Source organism: Lithobates pipiens, unplaced genomic scaffold (genome assembly GCF_037356315.1).
Source record: "Lithobates pipiens isolate NorthernLeopardFrog02 unplaced genomic scaffold, aLitPip1_a1.2 Scaffold_18, whole genome shotgun sequence".
Classification (NCBI taxonomy): domain Eukaryota; kingdom Metazoa; phylum Chordata; class Amphibia; order Anura; family Ranidae; genus Lithobates; species Lithobates pipiens.
In genome coordinates this window covers 638,349,323-638,367,890 of record NW_027507758.1, presented here as the reverse complement: position 1 = coordinate 638,367,890, position 18,568 = coordinate 638,349,323, and the positions used below count along the sequence as shown (strand labels likewise).

The 18,568-nt window shown below is 44.9% G+C and overlaps 2 protein-coding genes across 2 annotated transcripts in view; both read right to left on the bottom strand.

Annotated features, from left to right (window-relative positions):
• The window catches only part of LOC143986898 (uncharacterized), a 1,277,526-nt gene that overhangs the window by 435,979 nt on the left and 822,979 nt on the right, over positions 1 to 18,568 (bottom strand). Inside the window, 2 exon segments of the mRNA XM_077485305.1 lie at positions 17,458 to 17,664; positions 17,744 to 17,965. Coding sequence (XP_077341431.1) covers positions 17,458 to 17,664; positions 17,744 to 17,965 — 429 coding nt within the window.
• Positions 5,021 to 12,345, bottom strand: LOC143989668 (uncharacterized). Its single transcript, XM_077489929.1, has one exon. It carries the CDS (start codon positions 8,891 to 8,893, stop codon positions 7,304 to 7,306), a length of 1,590 nt encoding a protein of 529 aa, XP_077346055.1. The 5' UTR covers positions 8,894 to 12,345; the 3' UTR covers positions 5,021 to 7,303.

Here is an 18,568-nt window from a genome sequence, read left to right as displayed (position 1 = left end):
CTCTGCGATTTTTATTTTTTGCGATATAAACGTAAAAAGACCGCAAATTTTGAAAAAAAATGATATTTTCTACTTTTTGTTATTAGAAAAATCCAATAAACTCAATTTTAGTCATACATTTAGGCCAAAATGTATTCAGCCACATGTCTTTGGTAAAAAAAAAGTCAATAATTGTATATTTATTGGTTTGCGCAAAAGTTGTCACATCTACAAACTAAGGTACGTTTTCTGGAATTTACGCAGCTTTTAGTTTACGACTGCCTATCTCATTTCTTGAGGTGCTAAAATGACAGGGCAGTACAAAACCCCCCCAAATGACCCCATTTTGGAAAGTAGACCCCCTAAGGAAATTGATAAGAGGCATGTTGAGCCCATTGAATATTTTATTTTTTTGCCTCAAGCGATTGAATAATGACAAAAAAAAAATTTTTTTTTTTTTTTTACACAAAGTTGTCACTAAATGATATATTGCTCACACATGCTATGGGCGTATGTGAAATGACACCCCAAAATAAATTCTGCTGCTTCTCCTGAGTACGGGGATACCACATATGTGGGACTTTTTGGGAGCCTAGCCGCGTACAGGGCCCCGAAAACCAAGCACCGCCTTCAGGCTTTCTAAGGGCGTAAATTTTTGATTTCACGCCTCACTACCTATTACAGTTTTGAAGGCCATAAAATGCCAAGATGGCACAAAACCCCCACAAATGACCCCATTTTAGAAAGTAGACACCCCAAGCTATTTGCTGAGAGGCATGTTGAGTCCATGGAATATTTTATATTTTGCCACAAGTTGCGGGAAAATTACAAACTTTTTTTTTTTTTTTTTTTTTTTCACAAAGTTGTCACTAAATGATATATTGCTCATGCATGCCATGGGCATATGTGAAATGACACCCCAAAATAAATTCTGCTGCTTCTCCTGAGTACGGGGATACCACATATGTGGGACTTTTTGGGAGCCTAGCCGCGTACGGGGCCCCGAAAACCAAGCACCGCCTTCAGGCTTTCTAAGGGCGTAATTTTTTGAGTTCACTTCTCACTACCTATTACAGTTTTGAAGGCCATAAAATGCCAAGATGGCACAAAACCCCCACAAATGACCCCATTTTAGAAAGTAGACACCCCAAGCTATTTGCTGAGAGGCATGTTGAGTCCATGGAATATTTTATATTTTGCCACAAGTTGCGGGAAAATTACAAACTTTTTTTTTTTTTCACAAAGTTGTCACTAAATGATATATTGCTCACGCATGCCATGGGCATATGTGAAATGACACCCCAAAATAAATTCTGCTGCTTCTCCTGAGTACGGGGATACCACATATGTGGGACTTTTTGGGAGCCTAGCCGCGTACGGGGCCCCAAAAACCAAGCACCGCCTTCAGGCTTTCTAAGGGCGTTACAGTTTTGAAGGCCATAAAATGCCAAGATGGCACAAACCCCCCCCCCCCCAAATGACCCCATTTTAGAAAGTAGACACCCCTAAATTTAGGGGTACACTAGTGAGACTAGGTAATAAATGGCGGGTGCCCTGAAACTATAAAAAAATAACTAACCAACCAGCGTCACCTGTAACAGTTATATGGTGATCACTGGTGAAAGGGTTAACTAGGGGGCAATCAGGGGGCTTTATGCGGTAGTATATGGGGGTCCCTGGCGCTATAAAAAGCTGCGGCGAACCTAAATACCTACCTGCCTAACTAGCGTCACCTGTGACACTAATACAGCGATCAGAAAAACGATCGCTTATTAGGCTGGGTTCACACTGGAGCGATGCGGGAACGCCACGAATGCGCGGCGGGTTCCCGCATCGCATGCCTCCCGGCGGCAGTTCACACTGCCCTATGCGAACTGCTGGGAGTGTCAGTGAAATGTTAATGACACCCCCAGATCAGTTCGCATATCGCAGTGCGATCTGCAAACTTGGATCGCATGGTGTGAACACCCATGCGATCCGATTCTGCTGCGGACCAAAAAAAGGGTCCCGTGCGAGTTTGCGGCGGGTGCGGCGGGTGCGACACGAATTCAGCCATACTATCTGTATAGCTGAACTCGAATCGCACAGAGATCGGATGTGATTTGCACTGCAGTGCGGTGCGAATCACATCCGTTCTCATAAACCGCTGCAATGTGAACCCAGCCTTAGTGACACTGGCGACGGGGGGTGATCACGGGGTTAAACCTTTATTGGGGGGGTTAGGGGGGTACCTTAGAACTAAAGGGGGCTAACCCTAACTGCCCTAACAGTTATTAGTCACAAATGACACCTGCCGGGTGATCAGGGGGTTAAACCTTTATTAGGTAATAAATGGCGGGTGCCCTGAAACTATAAAAAAATAACTAACCAACCAGCGTCACCTGTAACAGTTATATGGTGATCACTGGTGAAAGGGTTAACTAGGGGGCAATCAGGGGGCTTTATGCGGTAGTATATGGGGGTCCCTAGTGCTATAAAAAGCTGCGGCGAACCTAAATACCTACCTGCCTAACTAGCGTCACCTGTGACACTAATACGGCGATCAGAAAAATGATCGCTTATTAGGCTGGGTTCACACTGGAGCGATGCGGAAACGCCGCGAATCCGCGGCGGGTTCCCGCATCGCATGCCTCCCGGCGGCAGTTCACACTGCCCTATGCGAACTGCTGGGAGTGTCAGTGAAATGTTACTGACACCCCCAGATCAGTTCGCATATCGCAGTGCGATCTGCAAACTCGGATCGCATGGTGTGAACACCCATGCGATCCGATTCTGCTGCGGGCCAAAAAAAGGGTCCCGTGCGAATTTGCGGCGGGTGCGGCGGGTGTGGCGGGTGCGGCGGGTGCGGCGAATGGCTGAACTCGAATCGCACAGAGATCGGATGTGATTTGCACTGCAGTGCGGTGCGAATCACATTCGTTCTCATAAACCGCTGCAATGTGAACCCAGCCTTAGTGACACTGGCGACGGGGGGTGATCACGGGGTTAAACCTTTATTGGGGGGGTTAGGGGGGTACATTAGAACTAAAGGGGGCTAACCCTAACTGCCCTAACAGTTATTACAGTCACAAATGACACCAATGCAAAAAAAAAAAAAAAAAAAAAAAAAATGACATTGGTGTCACTGTGACTGGGGGGGCAGGGGTAATTGGGGGGGTGATCGGGGGGTAAAGGGGGGGTGTGAGTGTGCCTGGCATGTTCTACTGTGTGTGGGATGTGTTGGTGCAACTCACTGATCCGCTCTCCTCCGTGTCGGAACGAAAAATACCGACACGGAGGAGAGAATACATCACTTCCTCTCCTGTGTTTACATTACAGGAGAGGAAGTGATGTCACCGGGGATTTCCATTCGTCGGGAGCGATCGCGAGGGGGTGGCCATGAATGAATGGCCGTCCCCTCGTCCGGGATCGCTCCCGAACGAAAACCGACCGCCGCAGGCACCGGGCGGGGGCCCGATCGGGCCCCCGACCCGCGGGAGGCAAATCACGTACATGTACGTGCTTATGCCTGCCCGTGCCATTCTGCCGACGTACATCGGCGTGAGGCGGTCGGCAAGTGGTTAAGAGTATTCATTTTGAAAGCCACGGCAGGCATTCTAAAAACTCTGGTAACCAGCGATTCAGACCAGTAGCCGTTTTGGAACGGGTAATTATGTCATGTTGATTTTTACCTTATATTCATTTGCGTTTTCTTAAATATTAATTTATTGAGTGTTATATAGTTGATAATTATTCTCTCGAATCATCAGTAAGCGCCTTGTAGATTTTTCTCGAAAGATGAAATTTTGAACATTTTTCATTTGCATGGTTTCCATTTTATGACATAACAAACGTCCAGTTTTATTTCACGCTGTTAACCACTTACTTATCTGCAGTATAGTAACGGTTGGATTTGTGAAACATAGACGTGCTGTCTAATTGTCATTTTACAAGGTTATTGATTCTACAGGAAATTTTATCACTGTTCTATCACATCAAAGGGTACTACACTCCAATGTAGCGGGTGTTTTAAATTGATATTCAAGATTTTATGTAACGCAATCTGTATTTTAATTTTATGTAACGTTTGTTTATGTCAACCAATGCATAAAACTATTTTTGTATGATTACATGTCTGGTGAATAAATTTCATATTTTTAGACCGTGGTCATAATAGATTGAATCTGTATCTTAAAAATATCATCGTTAAAAATTTTCTTCATCACAATGCTGTGCAGCAAAAAACTTTCCTTAATAAGCACAACATTAAGAAGTGAGTTTGTGTTGAAATCGAAACCAGGCATGGGGAAGTTACGTGTGTGTCATAAGAGGGTCTGCGTTTAGATCTGTCTAGGCGACATAATATAATGTTAAAATAAAAATATAGAAGAACCGCGCTATTCAACACCAGGAGTAACTTAAGCCAGATCAATATAAAACCTCTGTATAAATATAGTATACCTGTATGTAAAACACTACATAGGCTGCTGCCCCCCGGAAAAAAGGAATCCCTTAATAGGGTTTCTTTTTAAGAGTGGAATTAATAAAATGGTATCGGGTTAAATGGCGCTACCTAAAAACAGGTTTCCATTCCAAAGTGGACTCATAGAGGATAAATAGATAGAAATAAAAGCCAAGGTCTTTATCCAAAGAGCCCAATAGCCTCCCTCAGCCTAATGCTAATGAACCTCTATGTTGATGAACCCAGGAAAACGGAAAGAACCTCAGCTTCACCCAGAGAAGGTTATATCAAACAATGAGTGTAATAAATCTATAGGCCACCAGGGATAGTGGTCACAAAACATAGAATTCTAATATCGGGGACTAATAATCAAGCCCATTACATATTACATCTCCAAAACAGCGGAAATATCAGGAACTGATGGTACTGGCTGTGATATGTCACAGCCACATCTCAGTGCTGGAACAGGCCAGAATACTCCCTTACAAAATATATTAAAACACCCTCAATCTCAGATAAATTATAAGTTTAGGCCAAAAAATATATATATTTTGTCCTGTATACTTCACATATATATTTTTTGCATTTTTCTGCACTTTATTTTTATTTTATTTTTTCACTTTTATTTTTATGTGTATATGCACTTTTCATATATTTTTTATGGTTTAGAGCATTTTTTTTTTGGCCTTTATCACTAAGGGGTTTATTTATTATTGAATTTTTCACCCCTCGTGTGCATAGATACACACACATTTCTTATTTATAATTGCCATGGTTTCTGGTTTGTGAAGTGTTTACACATTCCTTATATTTAGTTACTGTGGGAGGCTATTATGCTCTTTGGATAAAGACCTTGGCTTTTATTTCTATCTATTTATCCTCTATGAGTCCACTTTGGAATGGAAACCTGTTTTTAGGTAGCGCCATTTAACCCGATACCATTTTATTAATTCCAGACATAATATAATGTGACATAATGAGTTTTTGTTTGGATACAGAGATGTAACGAGTTAAAAATATTGTGATATTATGATTGGTTGAATGTATGTTAAAAGGAAAATGTGTCATTTGAATATATACCTGGTGGACGATGGTGGGTAAAGCCTATCTTTCATTCATATTTAACACCCTGTCGGGGATAATAAAAGTGAACAGTGTATGAATCAACGGGTTGTTGGGTCAATTATTTATATATGCAGTTTCCTATGCATAGAGATATTTGGGTATGAAAGCAACGGAATCGGCCGATAAGGTAATTATTTATAGATAAGATGATGGTCAAAACTAGTGGTTAAAGGTGAAATTGCACCTTTCACTTCCTAATCACCAGGAAGTTTATTATTCCCTCGAACATCTTCCAGGAAGGATATTATTCTCTACCACAAGAGGGCAACATTAGTCAATGAACACTTAACTTGACCCAGGTCAACATTCCAGCAACAATTGGCCTTTTGAAGCTCTGTTTGCATGGCAATTGGGCACTTTAATCTTCCCATCACCAGGTGGTGTGAGGCAAAGCTCTCCTACGCCCATGCTCCATCCCCAGGGGGTATGCGTGAATCCCTTTTCCAGATGAAGATTCTTATAAGCATTCTTCAGTTGCACACACTCTGCTGGGCAAACTTGCTTTACAGACATTCAAAGACTACTTACAAAACGCTTTATTAATCAGGCAGTAAAAATCCAGAAATATATGATAACATGTTCTCTTCCATCAATCACTTTAGGCAGAGTTCCCCTTTAGTAAAGGCAAGACAACTGGGCGTTTAAACTGTGTTCAACAAAGGTATGGAGGTTATCCAAACTGAAGATGGGTGGGAGTAAGGTTTAGCAGAAGTATATCCAAGTGAGAAACTTGGTGGGTGCAACTTATTGCTTCTTTGTGGAGGAAGGCCTTGGGGCAATATACTTTTCTTCAGTTCATACCAAATCAGGCAAACAGAGACTATTAAAGCTAATGGACGGTGTGTGGCACTTGAGTGGGCCACTGATAAAGATAGGCCACAGCACAATTTGGACTACAAAGTCCATGTCCCTACATGGCAGCCTGTATTGCAGGTATCCTAGACTAAAAATAACTGACAACAACTACTTCTGAACTTGTAGTGCGTGACGGTATGTTACAGAGAGTAGCGATGCAAAACGATGGCCCTATTGCTCGGGGGCCTCCTTTCCTCCTGCAGAGATAGTGGTGCTGCTGGCAATGGACCCAGTCTACCTGCAGACAGAACAGCTATCCTGCTCCTCACTACAATCAGCACTCAGGGAACTCTCGTCTGGGCTCTCTGGTTCAGTCAGATCCAGTCTAAAGCCTACTGGATCAGTACTCTGCTCTCCCACACATCCTCCCCTCTCACAGTCTCCTTCTTTCTTATTCCAGAACGCCCTGGCCTTTTCTTTATATATGTTCCCTCCCCATCTCCCCTCTTCTGGGAAATGTAGTCTGATTCAGTATGTCTGGGGAGAGAAGTTCTGCTATCGGCACACAAGTTCAAGAATCCTTTGCTTTACTATAGTGAAATCTGTAATAACTAACCTGAAGAACACTGCCATCTTGTGGTTAATTAACAGTTGGCAATCAATAACAGTGCCGTGTGTTACAGAAAGGTAATGACTCTTTTTTTTTTTCTACTGCTATCAATAGCCAACACGGTACAACACTTCATCCATGTCTTTGATGATCCCTGATCTCCTTATCAACTGTTTCTTACACGACGAAGATCAGCCATGGAGTATATCTGAGGTGTATATCAGGGTGTGCTTCTTCCCCACATGAGAGCTGTGATGTCCAGCAACATTCATATAGAAGAAATTTCCCGCACTCAAGGCACTGATACACCTCAAGGGTTGTGTGGGATCCCTGATGTACAGGAAGACAGGACTTCAGTGAGGAACAATTCCCTCACTCAGGACAGGAAAGTGGCTTCTCCTTGTGTGAGATCTCTGATGTTTGGAAAGACTGGATTTCTGTGTAAAACATTTCCCACACTCAGGACAAGAATATGGTTTCTCCCCCCTGTGTATTTTCTGATGTCTGTAAAGACTGGACTTGTCTGAAAAACATTTTCCGCACTCAGGGCAGGAATACGGCTTCTCCCCTGTGTGAGATCTCTGATGTGTGTAAAGATGGGACTTCTGTTGAAAACATTTCCTGCACTCAGGACAGGAATACGGCTTCTCCCCCATGTGAGATCTCTGATGTGTATAAAGATTATACTTCTGTGAAAAACATTTCCCGCACTCAGGACAGGAATATGGCTTCTCCTCCCTGTGAGATCGCTGATGTCTGTAAAGACAGGACACGTCTGAAAAACATTTTCCGCACTCAGGACAGCAATACGGCTTCTCCCCCGTGTGAGATCTCTGATGTGTGTCAAGATGGCACTTCCGTGAAAAACATTTCCCGCACTCAGGACAGGAAAAAGGCTTCTCCCCCATGTGAGATCTCTGATGTGTTTTTAGACTGGACTTTTGTGCAAAACATTTTCCACAATCAAGAAAGGAAAGAGGCTTCTCCCCCGGGTGAGAGTTCTGATGTCTGGAAAGACTGGACTTATCTGAAAAACATTTCCCACATTCCGGACAGGAAAAAGGCTTCTCCCCCGTATGAGATCGCTGATGTGTGTCAAGATGGGACTTCCGTGAAAAACATTTCCTGCACTCAGGACAGGAAAAAGGCTTCTCCCCCGTGTGAGATCTCTGATGTGTGTAAAGACTGGACTTTTGTGAAAAGCATTTTCCACAATCAAGAAAGGAAAGAGGCTTCTCCGACGAGTGAGAGTTCTGATGTCTGGAGAGACTGGACTTATCTGAAAAACATTTCCCACATTCCGGACAGGAAAAAGGCTTCTCCCCCGTATGAGATCGCTGATGTGTTTCAAGATGGCACTTCTGTGAAAAACATTTCCCACACTCAGGACAGGAATACGGCTTCTCCCCCGTGTGAGATCTCTGATGTTTGTAAAGATGTGACTTCACTGAAAAACATTTCCCACACTCAGGACAAGAATACGGCTTCTCTCCCGTGTGAGATCTTTTATGAACACTAAGATTGGATTTAGAATGAAAACACTTCCCGCACTCAGTACAGGAATACGGCTTCTCCCCTGTGTGAGATCTTGTGTGTTCATTAAGCTGGCATCTATAACGGAAACACTTCCCACACTCAGTACAGGAAAAGCTCTTCTCTGTTGGAAGGACGGCACCGTCCCGCACAGTCTGAGGTTCCTCAGGATAAGAGGAATACGATGGTCCATCTACACTGTGTGGTGCCGGATGGACATTTGAGGTAGTCGGGTTTTCTCCTGGACTATACTGTGTGATGTCCTCATCTTCTACTTTACAGTCTGGAGACAAAGTGAGACAATCCTCTGAGGTTTTCCTCATCTCCCGTCCATCTACTAAAATAGAAATACAAAGATTATTACTAGACATGAGCTGATTGGTTCCCCTAAACCAGGACTCCGCCCACATCAGGCAGCTTTGTCTCTGAGGATCTTACAATTCCCCCTCAAGGTAACTAGTAAATGGGTCCTCTGATCTCCTACCAGATCATTTCTTTATTTATGGACCTTAGTCAGAGAGTGAGGAAACAACGAGAACTGTCTTTTATAGGAGTGACAGTGATGAGGGGATTATAGGATGAGTGTCCCCTCCCCCTCTATCACTCATCGCCATCTTCCCAACACAAGAAGTCCTGCACTTCCTTATTTAGTCCATGATTTAGTCATGAATAACAGCGGGGCTGAGCCCCACCAGAGGTCAGAGAGTGAGGATGGGGGGAGAACAACCAAGATGAAGACTGGACTGATCCTGAAGACCCCATCATTGGGTTATTGACTCCTCCCTCATTATCACTTTCTGTTTAACCACTTCAGGCCTGGAAGGTTTTACCCCTTCATGACCAGAGCATTTTTGCAATTTGGCACTGTGCTACTTTAAATAAGAATTGCACAGTTATGCCATGTTGTACCCTTTTTTCCTACAATTAGAGGTTTATTTTGGTGGTATTTGATAACCACTGGGATTTAAATTTTTTAGATATAAAACAGAAAACTTAAGGAGAGACTCCTCTATGCAGACAGCTTGTTAGGGGGTATATAAGGCTGGTTAAAGTGATTTACAAGAGGCCAAATTTTGTGGCGACAATCATATCCAGGGTTAGCACCGTGGGCAACAGAGTTCATTGTCATTGAAGTTCATAAATTGCATAATCGTTTCATATCTGTGCCTGGCCATGGCAGCAGAGAACACGGGCATATGATGAATTGGGTCTGTGGACCAATATGACAGCGACTCATTCTTTTCAGTAACGCCCATGTTGAAGGATAGGCCCAAAAACATGTTACATTCGAAAACCGTGATATGTCTCCAAGCGAAATGTGTCTGGCAAGGTTGGAATTTGGGTTTGCGATGATATATTGATTGGCATATAAATTGGTTTGGTCCACAATAGATCCATACAGATCTTCTGTTAAAAACAGCTCCAAAAAAACAAACAAAGGGAGTTCAATTTGCTGTTTTCACCTGAATTCCGGGTTGGCCAATGAATGGAGGGGAATTACGGGCACTGCAGAATGTGTGGGCTCCCAGTCAGGAATGTTCTAAATCTTAGTGACTGCAGGACACTACTTGGTCACTAGCCACCGCGCCAGCTTGGACTGCACTTATAGGACTCTCCACGTCACCACATGTTACTGCAGTGCTGGATTGTCTATGACCAGCATGTACCAGGCCAATGGTGCTCACCAGTTCACCAAAAGGTAGAGAGGAACTAGTACAGCTCCTGAGTAACCGGGGAACGGGGTCAGGTATGCCCGACCTTAGCAAGGACCACTACTCTGTCATCTGTGCTATCTGTCAGGATGCCGCTGCTCTCTATGGGTTGGTATACTGAGCCTGGTTCTGACAGTGAGGACACCCTATCCCTATCATCTGTCATGCTTAGTATCCTGTAGGCCTCTTCACTCTACTTTTCGTTTGACATTTTGGTCACTAAATGTATGTATAGGTACCTAGTGTGACTCACGGGAACAAAAAGCACCTGGCTGTCAGGAACTGATTAAACCGCTACAAATAAAATGTACAGTACTTGCTAGTACTAAAAGAGACCAGGCCTGATCTTGTGAATGCTGTGGTTTTGTGTGTATCACAAGTGACAGTGCTCTATTGATCCTGCACTTGTTGGGGGGGTTTCAGGTCTGATCCTGCTAATGCTGAATTTTTTAAGACACTATACTATTGGGGACGCTAGTATAGTTCTGATCTGATCAAAAATATTGATGTGTTCAGACTATACTAGTAATGGAGGTGTATAGCTGTGTGGATGTTATGCCCCGTACACACGATTGGACTTTCCGCTAACAAAAAAGTGGATTTTTTTGTCCGAAGGATGTTGGCACAAACTTGTCTTGCATACATGCGGTCGCACAAATGTTGGGCAAAAATTATGAACAGGGGAACGCGGTGACGTACAAGACGTACGGTGAGCCGTGAAAGAGGATGTTCAATAGCCAGTGCGGCTCTTTCTGCTTGATTCTAAGCATACGTGAACTATTGTGCGCGGATTTGTGTACACGCAATCAGACTTTCCGACAACAAGTCCACGCACAAAAGTTCACGCATGCTCGGAATCAAGCACTGGCTATTGAACATCCTCTTTCATCCTCTTTTGAATATGAATCTGACGCTGTCAGTTATTGACGCTAACTGGCATCCACCGTGACACTAATACAATGAGCAGAAAAAAAGATCTGTACACTGTAGTGCTGATACTGTGACAGGAAGTGAACAGGTTAATTGGGGGGCAATCGGGGGTTAAAACTTTATTAGGGAATTTGTAGCGGGTACCCTGATGCCATCTGGGACTGAAGCTCATGCTATCTGGTGTCACACATGACACTAATACAGTGATTTAAAACGTACAATGTACAGATTTAACACAGTGACAGGGAGTGAAGGGGTTAACTGTGGAAACAATCGGGGGGTTAAATGAGCCTAAATATGTGATCAGGTGTCAGTTTAGTGGTAGTGGTTGTACTCACAGCAGATGTTATCTCTTCCCACACTGGATCCAAAAAGGGTTTCAGGGGAGAAGATGACATCATTTCCTATTGTAAACACAGACACAGGAGGTTCTGTGATTTGTCAGAACCGATCAGCAGGTCCAGGCCATAAATCATTGGCCTAGACCTGAAGATTCATCGGTTCTGAACAGAATCACATCAGCGCCAGACTGGTGTCCTATCACATAATGTCCCCCATCGGATAGTGTCCGCTGTGTGCTGCGCATGCGCAGTACACAGGACAACCACATTCCGAACATAGCCGAAGGTGAACGGCGCCTGCGCCGTGAGTCCAGGTTCTAGCCCCACCATCCAAGTGGACATAGAGTTAGAAAAAAAAAAGGGCCGAGTGCAGCGAGGCCGTGCCCAAAGCGTGGCGAGCCCGTGAGGGGGCCCCTCTGATATGTGCCTCCCTATGTCCACTTGGATGGTGGGGCTACCACCTCGACTCACGGCGCAGGCGCCGTTCATCTTTGGAGATTTTCCAAATTTCCTTCTGCTCCGTACTGCGGTGGACACTTCTAGATGACGGGACGCTATATGTCAGAACACCGGCTTGTGCGCCCCCTACCTGGCAGAGCGTGGACCACGTACTAGGTACGTAATCTGGCGCAGGCGCACCATCACAAGTAAATATGTTGTGGGCGATCCACAACCGGTTAAAATTATGATGGTGGGTGTGGAAAGAAGATTCCCCGCTCGCTGTCACAATGGAGGGGGGGATCGGCGGGGGGCTGTTGCAACCGTAAAATGTTACACACTGAATATGTGTGTATCATGTTACAAAAAGGTGAACTTTGAGGATGTTATCACAATATTATCAACATGTAAAAGTCTGTGCTCCAATCAAATCATCAGATATAAAATGTCCAGCTGGTAGAAAATAGGTGTAACAACAGAGAATACGAATTATCTATCTATCTATCTATCTATCTATCTATCTATCTATCTATCTATCTATCTATCTATCTATCTATCTATCTATCTATATATATATATATATATATATATATATATATATATATATATATATATATAGCAGTGGGTAGAGGTGAGAGAGCAGAAGTCAGGACTATGTAATGTACAACATATTGTATAAGATACAACAGATAGGACTGTATAGTATCAGAATGATGTAATGTACAACATAGAGTATATAGTGCAGGGGTCAGGAGTATGTAATGTACAACAGAGTATATAGTTCAAGGGTCAGGACTATGTACTGTACAACAGTGTATATAGTGCAGGGGTCAGGAGTATGTAACATGAAATATAAATTATATAGTGTAAGGGTCAGGACTCATAATACAGCAATCAGTGGAAGCTTAAAATGTTTACATGAGACAAGTTGCAGAGGTCCCACACCGCTGCCTCCCATCTCCTGAGACTGCACTCAGTGACTTGGGTCTGACACTATACAGATATATCCCTCCACCCGGCACAGCCAGCAAATAAGAGTGTCGGGGCTGGGCTCAGCCCTTCCTTCTCTGAGCTGGCCACTAATTGCCAGCTCCCATCTCTCGCCACAGTTACTCAGCTGTTGATGATATCCTGCTCTTCAGTCCTGCCTACTTAAGCCGTCCATTCCAGAGGGTCTCTGCCTCGCCTTGGTCAACATCACAAGAAACCATCTCCTCCGTTCCTGTTTAAAGACTGGCTTTGCTGACATCCCTTTTGGCTCCAGATCCTGCTTGCTGTTCCACTACATTGAGCCCTGACTTGCGGCTTGGCTGACCATCCGTTCCGGTTACTGAACTTTGGCTATGTGTTGACTATGTTTGTTCTTTTTACTTTTATTAAACAAGTGTGATTTAACTGTACTTCTGTCTCGGTCTGATTTCATCGTTTCTGACTAAGAAAAAGTAACCCCGGGAGAATTGTTCTATAAGAGATCTTGCTAGACCCGGGTATGGGGCAGAGGACCCAAAGCACATACCCCAGGTGCCTAGATCAAGTAACATATATGGCATAAACAAACATTTTGCTGCCAGCTGAACCCCAGAATCTCCATAAATCCAGTCTAGATACATAAATTGTGTCGGCAGCACAGAAGAGGAAGATTATCGGGGGGAAATACAGGAATACAGGACGGGGAACACAGCTCAGGAAAGTGACCAGGGGATTACAGGCTGATATCACCCAGTCCCCGCCCTACTCTGGACCAATCAGTGAGCAGTATGGGTGGAGGAATGTATTTAGTGTTAATGACCCACCTGTGCTGATCTCTGTAGGAGTGTCCTCCTCTATAAATGTCCCCGTTATTCCATCCTCCTCCATAGACTGCTGATCATCCCCCACATAAGTCTCTTCTTCTTCTACTTTAACCTCAACTTTTATATCGATTGGATTTTCAGTCTAAATCAAGAAAATGAGAGTGAATATCATCTGTAAAATATAAGCTTATGGGCTCATGCACACAGGGCATTAGAAAAAAAAACGAGCTGTAAAGCCACTATCAATGCCAGGAAAAAGCAGCTGTAAAAACATGCTTTTAGTAGCCTTTTGTATTGGCATTAATGCACATTTAGCCATGCTAGCTTTTAACGCGTTATTCTACCTCTATTCAAAAATCAATGGTTCCCTATGGGAGCTCATTGATTTGAATAGAAGTCGCACCACAAGTCAGATCATGATGATCCGACTTGCAGTGTGACTTGTGCACTGAGGATCTTGAAGAGGAACCCCGTGCCAAAATGAAAAAAAAAAAAACTGTGTGGGGTTCCCCCCAAACTCCATACCAGACCCTTATCTGAGCTTGCAGACTGGCAGGTCAGAAAGCGGGGGAGAACCACCCCCCCTCCATGGACCATACCAGGCCACATGCCCTCAACATGGGGGGTGGGTGCTTTGAGGCAGGAGGGTGTTGACACGGACAGGTCCTCATCCCGACAACCCTGGCTGTTGGTTGTCAGGGTCTTTGGGTGGGGGCTTATCGGAATTTGGAAGCCCCCTTTAAGAACAGCAGTACACAGGTTTTTGACAAATTAATTTAATAAAGCAGCTCCAGCATATCTTCTCCCTCCGGTGATGTCTTCATCCTCCGGTTCTTCTCCTCTCACCGCTGAATACTTCTTCTGCCGCTGTCTTCTCCCTCTGCCGGTTATCCGCTCTCCCCTGTCTTCCTCCTCTGTTCTTCCTCCGATGTTGCCTCGATAATCTCTCCCGCTGTAATGCTGGGTACGCAGTGTGCCACTACTTATATAGCCATGGGGCAGGGTCACCCGGTGAAATCATCGCAAGGCCCCACCCTCTTGTGATGTCACCACCAGGGGCATGATGGTGTGGTGATGTCACCAGGGGGCGGGCCCCATAGCTATATAAGTAGTGGCTCACAGCGAACCCAGCATTAAACCAGGAGAGAGCGTTGAGGCAACATCGGAGGAAGAACAGAGGGAGAAGACGACGGAGGAAGACAGCAGAGAGGAGAATCGACAGAGGCAGAAGAAGTCATCAGCGGTGAGAGAAGAAGAACTAGAGGATGAAGACATCACCGGAGGGAGAAGAGACGCCGGAGCTGCTTTAATAAATTAATTTGTCAAAAACCTGTGTACTGTTTTTATTTTTGACACTTTTTTCTTAGGTGAATGAGTAGGGGTACGAAGTACCCCATACTCATTCACATAGGGTGGAGGGCTCCCTTCTTAAAAGGTGGCTTTCGGATTCCAATAAGCCCCCACCCACAGACCCTGACAACCAACGGCCAGGGCTGTCGGGAAGAAATCCTTGTCCCCATCAACATGGGGACAAGGAGATTTGAAATGAGGAGCACATGGCCCCCCCTGCCCCAAAGCACCCACCCCCCCATGTTGAGGGTATGTGGCCTGAAATGCTCCTGGATGGGGGGCGCTTTCTTGCCCCCCCATTCCTGACCTGCTGGGCAGCATGCTCAGATAAGAGTCTGGTATGGATTTTGTGGGGGACCCCACGCCTTTTTTTTGACGTGAGAGTTCCCCCTAAAATCCATAACAGATCAAAGGGTCTGTTATGGATCTTGGGGGGACCCTACACAGTTTTTTTTTCCATTTTGGCGTGGGGTTCCTCTTCAAGATCCTTAGAGCACAAGTCACACTGCAAGTCGGTTCATCATGATCCGACTTGTGGTGCGACTTCTATTCAATGGGCTACCATAGGGAACTATTGATTTTGGCCTGTAAAAAAGAAAAGCTTAGCAGTACGGATGCAACAACATTTTGGCCATCTAAACATATCGGCCAAAAATTGCCTTTTCGGCAATTTGCCAAAAGAGAAAAATGGCCCATAATGGAGCTCCACCTGCCCCTGGTGCCGCCCATCACGGGGGTGTCCGCTAGAGCAAGAGAGAGGAGAACCGTCACAGCCACCACCTGGTTGATTAGAGTGCCGGGAACATAACTGCTTTAATTTCAATAGCTGTGTGTTCCCTACCGTGCGCCATCATATACAGCCCCTCCCCCTTGCCCGGGGAACTTTGATAGACAGAGGTCAACCCTCCCAGGATTGGAAGAGTGATCTGTCTATCAAAGTGCCTGGACAACGAGGAGGGGCTGTATGTGACGGTGCACAGCAGGGAACACGCAGCAATTAGAATGAAAGCTGTTATGTTCCCGGCGCTCTAATCAACCAGGCGGCGGTGGCTCTCCTCTCTCTTCCCCTGCACCAGCTGGCTGCGCTGGGGAAAACAGGCTGGCTGCATCTGATGGGCACTGGTGAGGCTGCATCTGATGGGCACTGGTGAGGCTGCATTGATCTCTTGTATCATGTCTGCAGTCTCTGACCATCTCCTGTACCATGTGCCCAGTCTCTGACCATCTCCTGTACCATGTGCCCAGTCTCTGACCATCTCCTGTACCATGTGCCCAGTCTCTGACCATCTCCTGTACCATGTCTCCAGTCTCTGACCATCTCCTGTACCGTGTCTCCAGTCTCTGCCCATCTCCTGTACCGTGTCTCCAGTCTCTGACCATCTCCTGTACCGTGTCTCCAGTCTCTGACCATCTCCTGTACCGTGTCTGCAGTCTCTGACCATCTCCTGTACCGTGTCCCCAGTCTCTGACCATCTCCTGTACCGTGTCCCCAGTCTCTGACCATCTCCTGTACCATGTGCCCAGTCTCTGACCATCTCATGTACCATCTCCCCAGTCTCTGACCATCTCCTGTACCATGTCCCCAGTCTCTGACCATCTCTTGTACCATGTCCCCAGTCTCTGACCATCTCCTGTACCATGTCCCCAGTCTCTGACCATCTCCTGTACCATGTCCCCAGTCTCTGACCATCTCCTGTATAAAAATATTTTTTTTAAACTAAGTTTCGGTATCAGTCATTTTCGGTATCGGTTTTGGCACCAAGAAACCCATTCGGTGCACCCCTACTTAGCAGCTTTTAGGGGCGTCAGATGTTTTTACCACTCGTTTTTACTGCTCCTGGAAGTAAAGACTTTCGTTTTTTTTCTACTGCCCCTAAACGCCTCTGATCGTTTATGTGTGGAAGGATACATGAGCTAACATTGAGGGGCATTTAGAAGCAGTCAAAAAATCATCAGACACCCCTAACAGCAGCTTTAAAAACGTCCTGTGTGCATGAGCCCTTAATATTGTGACATCACATAAAAAATTCACACATTGTAGGGTTTTTTTACTCCATCTCATAAAAAAAAAATCCACACATTGTCTCTATAAGTGCATTTCATAACCTCCGTCCCACCAACCTTGTAACAGTGATGGATGGTGTGATCTTCCTGTGTGGAGTCCTGTGGGGAATACAGAGGACGGGGACATCTCTCTGGTGGGTTCCTGGTATTTGGTGTCTCCATCATATTCTTGTGTCCTTCTGAAAACTCCTCCATCACTCCATACTCCTCATCCTCCTCTTTATACTCTTCTTTAACAACAATATTATCATCTCTGAGGTTTACACTCTGAATGTATGATAAAATATTAATTGAAACAAACATGCTGTGTATAAATCAGAACTACCAATAATTGTCAATCATCTACCTGATGATGGTGGGGGATGGTGTGATCTTCCTGTGTGGAATCCCGGGAATACAGAGGACGGGGACATCTCTCTGGTGGGTTCCTGGTATTTGGTGGCTCCATCATATCCTTGTGTCCTTCTGAAAACTCCTCCATCACTCCATACTCCTCATCCTCCTCTTTATACTCTTCTTTAACATCAATATTATCATCCCCAAAGTTTCCACTCTGAATATATAATAAAACATTCATTGTAACAATCATGCTGTGTAAAAATCAGAACTACCAATAATTGTCAATCATCTACCTGATGATGGCGGGGGATGGTGTGATCTTCCTGTGTGGAATCCCAGGAATACAGAGGACAGGGACATCTCTCTGGTGGGTTCCTGTAGCTGGATGACTCCATCATGGTGTCCTGGTACAGATCTTTGTGTTCTTTTAGAAACTCCTCCATCACCCCATCCTCATCATCCTCCTCTTTTATCTCTTCTTTACCCTCAACTTTAGAATCTCTCAGGTTTCCACTCTGAATATATAATAAAAATAACATAAATTGTAACAATGCAGATAATGTACAGATCCTAATGATACTATCAGTGATTGTTCCTCATCTACCTGATGATGGTGGGGGATGGTGTGATCTTCCTGTGTGGAATCCCGGGAATACAGAGGACGGGGACATCTCTCTGGTGGGTTCCCATTACTGGATCCATCTGTAGGAAACACACACACTGACTGAATACATTGTTTCTATGTGTTTATCAGATGATGGGGGATCTAGGTGGAGCCTCCGTACTGCTCTCTCCTTTACATAGTTACAAAGTAGGTGAGTAGGGATGGCCGAACGGTTCGCCTGGCGGTCGTTTCGCGGCGAATTTCGGCTGTTCGCCGTCCACCCGATCGGCGGACTATTGCCGCCGTTCGCCCGGCGGACTTCCGTGTTTACTGTGTAAAAGAACTTTGACCTATGATGACACATCCATCATGGGGTACAGGACAGCCAATTGAGACATTACAGCACATGGACTCTTGGACATTCCCCCTAACTTATAAATAGACCCGATCCGGCGGCCATTTTACATTCTTTCTACTGTCACTATAGGGAGAGGTTGCTGTGTGGAGCAGGGAG

Bases quoted from the DNA above. Each gene is read 5' to 3' on its own strand.
- LOC143989668 (XM_077489929.1), bottom strand. From the start codon at position 8,893: ATGTGGGCGGAGTCCTGGTTTAGGGGAACCAATCAGCTCATGTCTAGT.